The sequence below is a fragment of the Archocentrus centrarchus genome, chromosome 24 (assembly GCF_007364275.1).
Source record: "Archocentrus centrarchus isolate MPI-CPG fArcCen1 chromosome 24, fArcCen1, whole genome shotgun sequence".
Taxonomy (NCBI): domain Eukaryota; kingdom Metazoa; phylum Chordata; class Actinopteri; order Cichliformes; family Cichlidae; genus Archocentrus; species Archocentrus centrarchus.
Window position 1 is genome coordinate 20618195 of NC_044369.1, and position 12356 is coordinate 20630550.

General features: G+C 42.2%; 1 protein-coding gene across 3 annotated transcripts in view; it reads left to right on the forward strand.

Moving 5' to 3' along the window:
• ino80 (INO80 complex ATPase subunit) overlaps window positions 1-10502 on the forward strand; it is a 39058-nt gene extending 28556 nt beyond the window's left edge. For all 3 annotated transcript variants that reach the window (XM_030721684.1, XM_030721685.1, XM_030721686.1), the window contains 9 exons: window positions 2575-2669; window positions 3233-3305; window positions 3770-3928; window positions 4038-4140; window positions 4225-4313; window positions 5074-5229; window positions 5751-5922; window positions 7487-7702; window positions 8941-10502. In XM_030721684.1, coding sequence (XP_030577544.1) covers window positions 2575-2669; window positions 3233-3305; window positions 3770-3928; window positions 4038-4140; window positions 4225-4313; window positions 5074-5229; window positions 5751-5922; window positions 7487-7702; window positions 8941-9149 — 1272 coding nt within the window. In that variant the 3' untranslated portion in view covers window positions 9150-10502. The remainder of the gene's footprint in view (window positions 1-2574; window positions 2670-3232; window positions 3306-3769; window positions 3929-4037; window positions 4141-4224; window positions 4314-5073; window positions 5230-5750; window positions 5923-7486; window positions 7703-8940) is intronic.
• The last annotated feature ends 1854 nt before the right edge of the window (window positions 10503-12356 follow it).

The window sequence follows — 12356 nt, forward strand, 5'->3', positions numbered from 1 at the left end:
CTGTGGCTGCTTAGACGTCACTTTACTGCAGCTTAAATTGTGGGAATGAGGGGGGAGGGGAGGGGGGGGGGGGGGGGGGTGCCCACACTCTCTTGGTACTGCTGGCAAACCCAAAGAGAATTTTGTCAAGAAATTAAGTAATTAAATTGCCTTTCAGGCGCTTCTGTTGATTATTGTCCAACACAGACAACTTGCTGTTTACAAATGTGACTTGAGCAAAAAAGCTAATCAAAGTTCACGTTCCTGTTTGCTGCGTTGAAATCACTTTAAAGGTTACTGCAGTAATTTGGCTTATGTAATATTGTGAGACAAATAAAATTTTGAAGCCAAAATGATCTGAACTGATGTAGGGAACCAAAGATGCCTACATTTCATTCCCCACAATGCAACTTAATCACTCACCGTTTACTCTCAGAGTTGAGAATGCTGTGCTGGAGGAGGCTCGAGAGTGAGCTTTGTTCCAAAGTGTGATTTATGCTGCTACATTGAATCTGTGTCATAGGTATGATGTAGCTTCACACAGCATATTATGAGCCTGGCATGCAACATGTGCTGTTTTATAAAGTGTTTTTTTCACCCATTTGTATGAATGCCTGAGGAGTGAAGTACTGTTTGATAGGTAAAATTGCTGGAGTTGCTGCTGCTGCCGTGTCTTGTTTTTTTTTCTAGACTCAGGCAGGTGCTGTGTGTACCATGTCACTGACAGCAGACACAGCAGTCTCAAGCCCAACGTAGTTCTGAAGTCGACTCAGTTTTATTATCGTGCCACGGCACGACTTCTCAGTTATTACAGCTGTTGGGTTAGGAACAGGCTGTGACCGTGCACACTAATCTAGGAACATTTTCTTGACTGTGGGGGCTCATTTTTAAAAAGGAAGTTGGGAACAACCTGTGTGTTCTGGGAATCACTTTGAAAGAAAAAGCAAAATTTTAATTGGAGCAGAGACAAAAATTTAAGGAGTTCTTCTAACAAATTTGTGTGTTCCCATGCATTGTGAACTTCAGCAAACATAAGGGTTCTTTTTTTGCTAGATATGATTCATAATGGGCCGATGACAGTTACATGAAAAAAATAAACATTTTGTCCCGTCAGGCTGACCTGGACATAGTGCTTGATTTATAATATTTATAATGGAATACATTGGAAAATGAGTGAAAAATTGCAGAAATATTGCAGTGTCACTTACGGTTAGCACAAGCTAGAACAGAATATTGTAGAAAATTGCCAGATGTTGATATTTATATATTCAGTGTGGCAGTAACCTTGGAAGAAATCCAAAGCTACTGCCGCTAACTACTGATAGTATGTGCTACCACTGGCCAGGACGCCAAGTTTAAACCACAGGAAGGCTGCAGGGGAATTTGACATATCAGGTGATCCTTTTCTAAAACTTTGATTCTGTTAATTTAGATGTAGATTAGAAAGACTGCAGCATTGTGCTGGCAAGATACCAAAGCCCAATTCAACAAGGTTAGCAGCATTTTGGCGAGCGCTGGCCTAATGGTCCCTAATGTAGTGTTCGGTTAGAGCAGATGGGGCTGTTGGGAACAGAGCCAGACACTCAGAGCAATGAGGGCAGGCCCTGCCGGGACTGAGGCCCCGGGTGTCGTGACAGGGGATTGGGAGGGGTCACAGAAACATAGCTTCAAATCATCGTTATCATTGATAATGGCTGTGCGAAGGGAGTTGTAATGTGTGGTCATTTATTGCGGCTGGTTCAGGGGGAACTGACATGTTTCATCGAGGAGGTCACGAGTTCAGGGCAGAGCTCAAAGAGAGATCAGTGCGTCACCTCATCACTGCTGTTGCTCTGATTTTAGAGCTCCTCCCATCAAACACACACACACACACACACACACACACACACACACACACACACACACACACACACACACACACACACACACACACACACACACACACACACACAGAGCAGCTTAGCACTTTGGGGGAGATAGAATATCAATTTCTAGATTTCTCAATGTCTCCCTGGGCTCGGATTGAGGTTTCAACTTCAACAAATGCACATTAGAAATGTGGGATTTTGGTATTTTGGACACAAAATTGCTGTCAGAGAGAAATTCTTACAGCACAGATGAATATTTCTTGACCCTTGAAATGTAGCAAGCAGACCTGCAGGCTTTATCCACTCCTCTGAGAAAGACTAGAATTTCATTTTTTTCATTTTTTCATTTAATTCGGTGTGTATTAGCTGGTTGAAATTCCCTGAGCAGAGGCTGAAAAACAGTTTGAGATTTAAATTTTAACAAGTATGGATAAGTTTGGTTTGCTGGTTTCGAAATCAGTGGGAAGAGAAATCTGTGAATTCTCAGTAAGAGCAAGAGTTCAGGCATTTTTTTTATGAGCTTCATGTGGATCTAGTTTTTTCATTGAAGTTGTTTGATTCTGCAAATCAGAATCAATCTTTCTATAGCTACATTTCCTTACTTAGTATTCCTCCAAGCTGGAACTGAGCCCATCTTCTATTCTGTTAAAGACCAGAATAAACGAGGAGCTGCGTTCTTTATTTATTATTAATTATTTTCTTCACTGTCTTTGTCCCATCTTTCCAGGAGTATATGGTTTATCGCAAGCACACCTACATGCGCCTTGATGGATCCTCTAAAATTTCTGAGCGCAGAGACATGGTGGCTGACTTCCAGAGCCGGTGAGTACAGATAAAATATGACCGTGTGTGTGTGTGTGTGTGTGTGTGTGTGTGTGAGAAACAATACCCCCCTCCCAAAAAAAGACAGTAAATCTGTCTTTCTGTATATTGCTGCAATCTGGGAACAATTGAATTTTACACATGTACATACAACCCCCCCCCCCCCCCCAAAAAAAAAAAAAAAAAAATATATATATATATATATATATATATATTAGTGGGTGCACATTCTCTGGTTTGCATTAGTGAGTAGCTCTCAGGCGCCAGCCTTACTCTTTTTGTAGGGGAGAGTTTGAAGTTTATTGGAGTTTATTGAAGTTGTTTTATGGTGCAGGATTTTACCATCGTGCACATTTCACATCCTATACGAGTGTTCTCTGTTACTTTATACTGAATATAATGGCAGGCTTAAGCTTGACATGTTTATCCTTAACTTACATTGTAACTTAATTTGATGCTATGATATGTGGATATTTGTGCTGTAGCTGCAGTTGGAAATGATATCTTCTGATTTTGTGTGTCTGCCCCCCCTCCCTCACTGCTCTCTCTCCCGCCCTCCACAGAACGGATATCTTTGTCTTTCTGCTGAGCACACGGGCCGGAGGTCTTGGCATTAACCTGACTGCTGCTGACACTGTGAGCCTCTGACACGTACTGGAAAAACACTTTACTGATATGATATCATAGTTTAAACAGCGCTAACATTTCCTAAATCCAGGGCAGTACATATTCTCTGCTGTGACCACAGGTTCAGCATTAATAAATGTGTTCAGATGATGAGGGTAAACATGCCTGTAAATATGATAATGTCAGTGTTTATTAACATGTCTCGGCATAAACTCCCTGTAGCCTTGTTCGAGTGAAATTAGCTTTCATGACAGTGAGCGTGAAGTGATTATTAACACGGGACATCTGTCACGTTAAAAGGCAGTTCACTTGGGAAAACACGCCATTGTTATTAGTCTCAGAAATCGCAGAGAACGGAGTGTCTGCTTCACGCTCAGGTTTTCTTCACAAAAATTAGACCGTGTGGTTAACACTGATATCTTAATTGTAGGAAAAAATGTGATTTTTTTTTTTTTTTTTTTAATCCCCTGCAGGTGATCTTCTATGACAGTGACTGGAACCCCACAGTGGACCAACAGGCCATGGACAGGGCTCACAGGCTTGGTCAGACCAAGCAGGTCACCGTCTATCGCCTCATCTGTCAGGGAACCATCGAAGAGAGGATCCTGCAGCGGGCCAAAGAGAAGAGCGAGGTGTGAGACGCAAATATTCACCCAAAATATGACAATGTTTACATGACAACAGAGGATCGAGGTATATTCATTTCAGGTGATTAATGCTTTAATGGTCTTCTGTAATAAGATCCAAAGGGTGGTGATCTCTGGAGGCAACTTCAAACCAGACACGCTCAAACCCAAAGAGGTGGTCAGCCTGCTTTTGGATGACGATGAGCTGGAGAAGAAATGTGAGTGTTTTAACTCGGGCAGACGTTACAGGTTTATATTAAGGGGTAGAAACATATGAAAACAAACATTGTCTCTTCCTGTAGTGCGTCAAAGGCAAGAGGAGAAGAGGCAGCAGGAGGAGAGCAGCAAGGTGAAGGAGCGCAAGAGGAAGAGGGAGAAGTATGCTGAGAAGGTATGGAAATGAATAACTGAGTTTGTAGCTGCTTGGATGTGTAGAATACAGCAGTAAGAAAGAAATGTGCAGTGTTAGAGAAGAGATTAGAATGGAAAAAATGAATGTAATGAAGGAAGGAAGATAAGAGGATACACTAAATAAGAAGTGAAGCTTGGCAGCACTAATGTCAAAAACTGTTGAGGTTTGTCTGAGAAAGTCTTGAAACAAACATTTATAGGATCTCTTTATAATATTTCCTGTGGAAAGTTGCGTGTTCGGCTTAAGGGTGTAAACTGCAGTCTGCCTGTTAGACTGTAGACTCTCTTGTGTCTAACACAATTATATTGATCTGCAGAAAGGGGTGAGAGGACATTGAAAATATGATGACTTATTCCATGGAGATCTTATACAGTACATAGCTGGTGGATTTGACAGAAATTAGATTATTAGTTTGAGATGATCAGTGACTAAAGTAGGGTTAGATGGAAGGTCAGAGGTTCATCTAAAATCATTAGATGTCTTCCTCTTGGGATCATGTCCATACTGGATTTCATGGCAATCTGGTCAGTGGCTGTCAAGTGTTAAACATCCAACTGGCCACCAACACAATAATCTGTAGGCCTCACATAAGAGGGTGAATGTATTAAACCAGTGGCCTAAAGTACTTAAAACATTCTGGTTAGGTTGATTTTAGGGGAAAAAGTTTCGCACTCCACTTCAGCAGAATTGATTTCATCATTCCTTACTCCTGTTCCCTTTTTCTGTTTCCAACCTTCAGAAGAAGAACGAGGAGCTGGAGAACAAGAGGAAAAAGGAAGTGAACCTGGTCATTTCCCACGCACCCTCAGCAGACAACTCTAACCTGTCAGCAGACGGAGACGACTCGTTCATCAGCGTTGAGATGGACTCAGCCATGCCCAGTCCTTTCAGTGAGGTGAGGGAAACCAGAAGAGATGAATGGTGCGTGTATGTGTGAGATAAAGAGAGAGAAATGCTTCTGCGAAAGCACAGGTCATGGATGAGGGGGAGAAATGGATGAGATTTATGTTATATGTGATAGCTTGTGTCTGCTCCATTTGGTTTCTTTGGCCTGCATCCACAAACTCACTCTCTTACTTTGCATGCTGTGCTATTAATCCTCTTCCCCCTTTTCTTTTCTTATCTTTTGTTTCCTTTTGGTTATTGGTTCTTCTCTTATATTCTCTTCTCCTGCTTTCCCCTTCTTTTGACCCATTCTTTTGTCCCTCTTTTCTTTTTTCCAACCATTTGCCACTTAATTTCCTTTCCTTTCCTTTCCTTTCCTTTCCTTTCCTTTCCTTTCCTTTCCTTTCCTTTCGGTTCCTCGGACCATTCCTCTCTTGTTGCCCTTTAATGTACTGGCCCTGTTCCTGATCCCCTTGTGGTGCTGACCCGCAGCCTGTATGTATGTCTGTGTGTGCTCCTGTGCATGGACAGATCTCCTTAAGCAGCGAGCTCCAGCCCGGCTCATTACCTCCTGATGCCGACGCGGATGAGAGCAGCAGCGACATGCTGGTCATCGTGGATGATCCACTTTCTTCTGCGCCTCAGTCTCGTGCCACCAACTCGCCCGCCTCCGTGTCTGGATCAGTCTCTGACAACATGAATGGTGAGAAAACTGTTTCTGTCTAGGCATTGTTTATACAGTGAGTAGACCAGTATACTGTATGTTTGCCTGTACCTTTCTTTACCCTTGCACTCTGGTGCTGGATGAAAGTGAAATATATTGATGTCCCTGGAAAATCTGCTGTAGGCCAAAAGCAGATATTACTCAGCCATTACTCAGACGTTATTTCCCACCTCTGAACTTAGTAAATAGTACTTTGCACAGAGAGTGATATCAGCAGCCGAAGTTCAAATGGAGCATTAAAACATTAGTCTAACCCTGAAGTATGTAAATGGTACTAAAACTTGTGTTCTTCCTATCTGGAGGCTTTAGAGGTCCCTCTTGCTCTCTGTTTTTTTAGCCAATGCATTTTTTGGCAGTCTTAAACAGCCAGCCCACCCTGCAACCTATCTCACGCACTGTTGGAAACCTAATGGTTTGTCCTTACTAAAAATAATCTTGGTACATATAATAAAACCTAATCTGTGTTTTCCAAGAGACTCTATTATCTTGTTCTACTGTTGCTAGAATAGCAAATTAGTGTGACTTATATGAAAGTCATCGCAGCATGTAGAAGGCTGGTTTGTTATGGTCTCTCTGCTATCGCGCCTCGTGTTTTAATAGGCTGGAGTCCATTGAGACAAGTGGCTTGTGACCTCATAAGTTTTACGCATCTTGTTTTATATTTATAAGAGTTTTATTTTGGCTCGGGTGCAGTGTTTGAATTTGTTCTGAACTCAGAAATCCAGATACATGGGGAAGGTTTTTTTTTTTTTTTTGCTTCTATATCTGCACTTTGGATTTGTTGCAGCAAGGTAATCTCTCCTAAATCCATACTTCTTCATTGAAACCCATTGGGGATTTCCATTTTAAGAGGCGCTTGCCAGCAAGATTATTGATGTCTGCTGATCGGCAGAGCCAGCAAGCTGGGAGAAAGTTGGTTCCTTCAGAGATGTAGATGATGTTTTAATGAAAGGTTTGGAAGATGAGGTGGAAGGCAACGAATCAAGAAGCAACTGGTGAACTTGGGTGAATGGGAAAGGAAGGAAGAATGAAATTTAGGCCTGAAGGTCACGTAAGATTGGGGGATTTTATGAAAGGTTTTCATGTGTGCTTTGGTGTCAGTGATAGAACAGGCTGATTTCCACACAGAGAGAGAGGTTGTAACCCACAGCATTTGGAATGAAACATGCAGAGAAAATGTAAACCAGTGGTGAGATGTGGGGAGGAAAAGGTACTGGAGGATTAGGTACATCACTGCTGAGGCAGACACTGGCTCTGATTGTGCAAACATTATGGAAAATGAGAACAGTGTTCCTGTTTCTGCTTGAGCCAGCATTTATGGTAATGATGAGCCATGATTAATGTGTAATTGCTCTTAAATATTGCAGTGAAATTACCACAGTAGGCTTTGAAAGACTGGGTCAAGGCCAAAGCAAACAGAGTGTCTCTGTTACAGTGTTGTGTATTCCTGCCTGACATTATTCCTCTGTGGTCTGACTGTGAAGTGTTGGAGAGAAGCATTTTCTGATTTTTATTTTTCCCTTTCATTGCTTGTGGTTTTCAGGTGTTTCAGCCTCGGACACAATCAGTCCAGGCAGAGGCAGGTCCGGGCGGAGTCGCGGGCGGCCCAAAGGATCTGGAGGCGGGGCCAAGTCTGGAGGGAAAGGACGTGGGCGTAAGTCAACAGCAGGTAGTGCGGCAGCTATGGCGGGAGCGATGGCAGGCGCGGCAGCTGCTTCAGCTGCAGCTTACGCTGCTTACGGCTACAGCGTTTCTAAAGGTACATAAATATTGTATAGACATAAGTGGACAAGCACTGGCTGCCCAGCATAAAAAAAACAAAATGTGTGTGTTATATATGCTTTATTTACATGTTAATGCATTTCTTTCACAAATTTTGCTAAGAGGTGTTGATGGCAGGCATTACAAGCATTTTTCTGGGTATTTGTTAAATCACCAGAAAAGTATTTATTATCAAGTTAATTAACTGATTTTTTTTTTTTTTTAACTCCTATTTTTGGATCATTTGCATGTTTGCCCAAAAGCCAGTCTCGATAGCCGGGGATCGGTCCGCCAGGGCCTCCGCCTTTGGCCGCCACCTGACACACACTGCAACCATGGTGCCACCTGCAGGTGGTGGACCTAAAGGAGGGCGGGCCCATGTCTCCTCTTTGGGTTGCAGCCAACCGTGCCCCATTGGCGAAAGCCCAACAATCAGGCACTCTCCCTTACGCTCCCTCCCCAGGCCTGGCTCCAGAGGTGGGGCCCCCGTTAACGCTCCCAGGCAGGGTAAACTGTTCCCTTGGTGTGCCTGCAATAAGGGACGTTGGAATTGCTCTTTGTCTGGCCCCTCATCCCAGGACCAATTTGCCTTGGGAAGCCCTACCAGGGGGCAAAAGCCCCCAGACAACATGGTCCCTGGGGTTCCTGGTGATAAGTTGGATTTGTTTCCGGTGGGTGTCAGACTCAGCCAGGGGCTGCCCTTTTGTCACTGATTCTGTTCGTAATTGTTATGGACAGAATTTTTAGGCGCAGCCAAGTGGTGGAAGGCTTACGCCTTGGTGGCCTCAGAATCTCATTTCTTTTTTTTTTTTTTTTTTTTGGATGATGGGGTCCTGTTGACTTCATCAGGTGGTAGCCTCTAGCTCACACTGGAGCGGTTTGCAGCTGAGTGTGAAGCGGCAGGTATGAGACCTGATCACTATCTCTTTTCAGCTCACGGCAGCACTAATTAATGCCATACTAATCCCTGTTATGGATACAGTAAGCTAAGAGAAAATAACAAAGGAGCAGATGGTTAAAGAGTCCATATTCACGCTGCCACACCTGGGTCAGTGCAACACTGATGCTGTTATCAAGTTCTCCCATAGATGTCTAATTGAGATTGTTTGAGGTGTGTCTTTTTTGTGTCATTACTGCAAAAACCATATTTTAAAAACCAATATGTTCTGTTGAATTGAGACGCAGTGCTGTTTCAACATGAGAAGTAACCATGTCCTTTTCTGTCCATCCTCTCAGCGGGCCTTTCTGCATCCAGCCCTCTGCAGACTTCCCTGGGCCGGTCTGGTACCAGTCCTGCCTTCAGCCTCAGCAGAAGCTCCTCCCCCCAGACCAAAGGAGGCACATCCACCCCGAGTCCCCACAAACAGCTGGCCCACAGCCACCACCACAGCAGCCACGGAGGAGTCAGGAAAGGCAAGGGTCCCGGTGGTCCTGGAGCTCGATGATACACACTGTATGCACATGAATATCCCCTCACAGACACACAGATTACTGACCTGCTCTTCACTGTGATTCCCACAGATGCCCTCTGCCTAAACTAATAAATAGAGAGTACAGTATTTATAGTAACTGAGGCTCACTACCTGGAGGACCACGCTCTCCCTGCTGGCTCAGCAACTAAACAGGAACTAGATTAACCACAGTAATTTGAAGGTACAGCCTCTACCAGCCGCTGCATTCGTTCATTTATATTCATTTAGTTTAATTTAATTTTTTTTTTTTTTTTGTCCAGGCCAGTGGACAAAAATCTGCCTCGAGTGTTTTTGCATTTGCGTTATGACAGAAGTATTTCCAAGTGCTTTTTGAGAAGACAAGCTGTACTCTACTATTGATGACAGGAATCCCTTTTGATTTTCTGCGTGGCAAAGCAAAGACGGGTAGCAGCACGTGTAGCTCAAAGGGCTTTTCAGATCCTTGTGTTTGCCTGGGTAGTGAGAGAAAGGAGTTCCTATCAAATGCACTGAGCCATGTCTTCCTTCATTTTATTTTGTTTTAAATTTTAATTTAATTGTTTTTCTTTTTGGTGTTATTGATTCTCCTGGATGTACATTAGGTTATTTAATTGTTCTGTTGATATGTTCGGCACAAACTGGTGGATTAGTCTGCATTTTACAGTTTAATGTGAACCCACACCTTACCAAACAGCTTTTGTACTAAAGCTCATATTTTTGTAATGAAAGATGTATTGAAATCAACGGGCAGGTGTTAGAATTTTGACAAAATTTTGTCCATAAAATGCGTTCCAGCACAGGTGGAAATCTGATATTTTTTTTGTCCAATAGAGAAAATAATGTAAAAGACAAAACCACAATCTTCTAAGATGAGGGGTACAGGTCGATACAGCACTGCTGCTAATGTTGAACTTATTAATTGACTCACATTATTTTGGTTTTCTTATGTTATTTAAGTTAAAACGGGCAATTCGCGAAAAAATTGCAAAAATCTTCACCTGTAAAAGTGTAAATTGTGAATTCTGAAGCCATTTTTTTTTATTTTTCAGGAATTGTTTTCTGTGATGAGAAATCTGTGGTTCTCTTTGATGTCGTTGATGTTTTAGGAAAAAAAAAAAAGTTTGCATCGCTGTCCTGAGTTGAGCACTACATCTGTTCTAATGGGTTTGGTTTTGTGTTTATAGCGTGATTTAAGATACAATGTGCTATATCGATTGTACATAATGATGAGAGCAACATCTCCTCTGGCTTTTTCCCCTCGATTACTGGACTATTTTTATAAGTCACGTGTACATATGAAGAAATGCATCTGTCATTTTACTAACAGGAGTCAACTGAAAATAAAACATGGCGAAATCTGAGCAATTTTCTTCTTTTTTTTTTTTGTCGTTAGCAAAGTCTGGCAGGTTCTACATGCTCTCCCTCTTGCCTGCGTGGGTTCTCTCCAGGTACTCGGGCTTCCTCCCACAGTCCAAAGACATCCATGTTAGATTAATTATTGAAATTGGCTCTAGCTGTGAGTGTGAATTGACGCCTGTCTCTGTATTAGCCCTGTGACCTGTCCAGGGTGCACCCTGCCTCTCGCTCTGTGATGGCTGGGAAGGGCTCTGGGCCCACAGCAACACCCGGTCAGTGGAAGGAATCTGCATGAGTGAAGAAAAGCAACAGAAACGAGGACAAAGAATGAAACGATTCCACTTGTAGAAATAGTAGGGTTGAAACAGGTTAACGGAGATTTGGAAGGCCACAAATTTAATAAAAGCTTCATGTTACTGAGTTAATGTCTTCCACAAATGGATGCTCATATATCAGTAGACCACTGCCAGGTGGAAGCATCAATTTGCCAGCTGAAGAGCATCTCTTGCCTCTTTTCTTCCCTAGAAAAATAAAAAGTTTGCAGCACTAGGGTGAGAAAACACTTCATCCAACAATATCACTTAACTCAATTTCTCAGTAGTTGCCCCCCCCCTCCCAGGGCTGTAGATACCAATGTTATTCATTTCAGCCCTCGTTTTAAATATAATATTTGTAAAGCTCAGAAACAACAGTTTCTGTTATTTCTGAGTATTGAATCACCTGTAGCTTTTTTTTTTTTTTAAAATAACATTGTTTGGAAGAACTTCTGTCTCTGTTTGCTTACCCCTGTAAGGCTCTCCATACTCTTTAGCCACTGTCATTCTGTAGCATCTCCTGACTCCAGTATACCCACAATCATTGATTCATGAACGCACTAATACGTCTGGAAATTGGGACCAGAGTCCATTTATTTAACATGTTTTAATAAAAAAAAAAAAAAATCTATGATTAATAATTGTACAGAGCAAAACTAAAGATAATACCTGTAAACTCATTAGTAAGGCATCCTTATACACCCACAGGTCCCATTCAACCCTAATTCCACTTGCGGTCCTTACAGCAATCTTAAAATTACATTTGAACAATTCAGCTGTAGTTGTTTTAAGAAATTAGATCTCTGTTGCTCAGAATAAGGCACAGACCTCGCTGTGGGCAGTTTTTATTGGCGTTATTATTGAAGAAGTAGACTGAAAGTTTTCCAATTTTTTTTTTTTTTTTTTTTTTTGTGCTACTGGCAGCTTTTGAGCTTTATTGCACTGGGAGGGAAGTGTGCATTTCAGGGATAAGATATTCCAAAACTTCTGGCACCTAAAACAAACTATCTGCAGGGCCCATTGCTGTTATGAAAAGTACAGCCGTGGCCAAAAGTTTTGAGAATGACACAAGGATTATTTTTCACAAAGTTTGCTGCTTCGGTGTTTGTAGATCTTGTCAAATGTTTCTACGGTATACTGAAGAATAATGACAAACATTTCATAAGTTTCAAAGGCTTTTATTGACGGTTACATTAAGTTTATGCTAAGAGTAAGTATTTGAAGTGTTGGCCCTTTCTTTTCAGGATCTCTGCAATTTGCCCTGGCATGCTGTCAATCAACTTCTGGGCCAAATCCTGACTGATAGCATAATCAATGCTTGGAGTTTGTCAGAATTTGTGGGCTTTTGTTTGTCAGTCAGCCTTTTGAGGATTGACCACAAATTCTTGATTGGATCTGTTGAGTTTCCTGGCCACAGACCCAAATTTTCAATGTTTTGTGCTCCAAGACACTTAGTTATCACTTTTGCCTTATAGCACGATGCTCCACCCTGCTGGAAAAAAAACATTGTTCTTCACCAAACTGTTCTTGG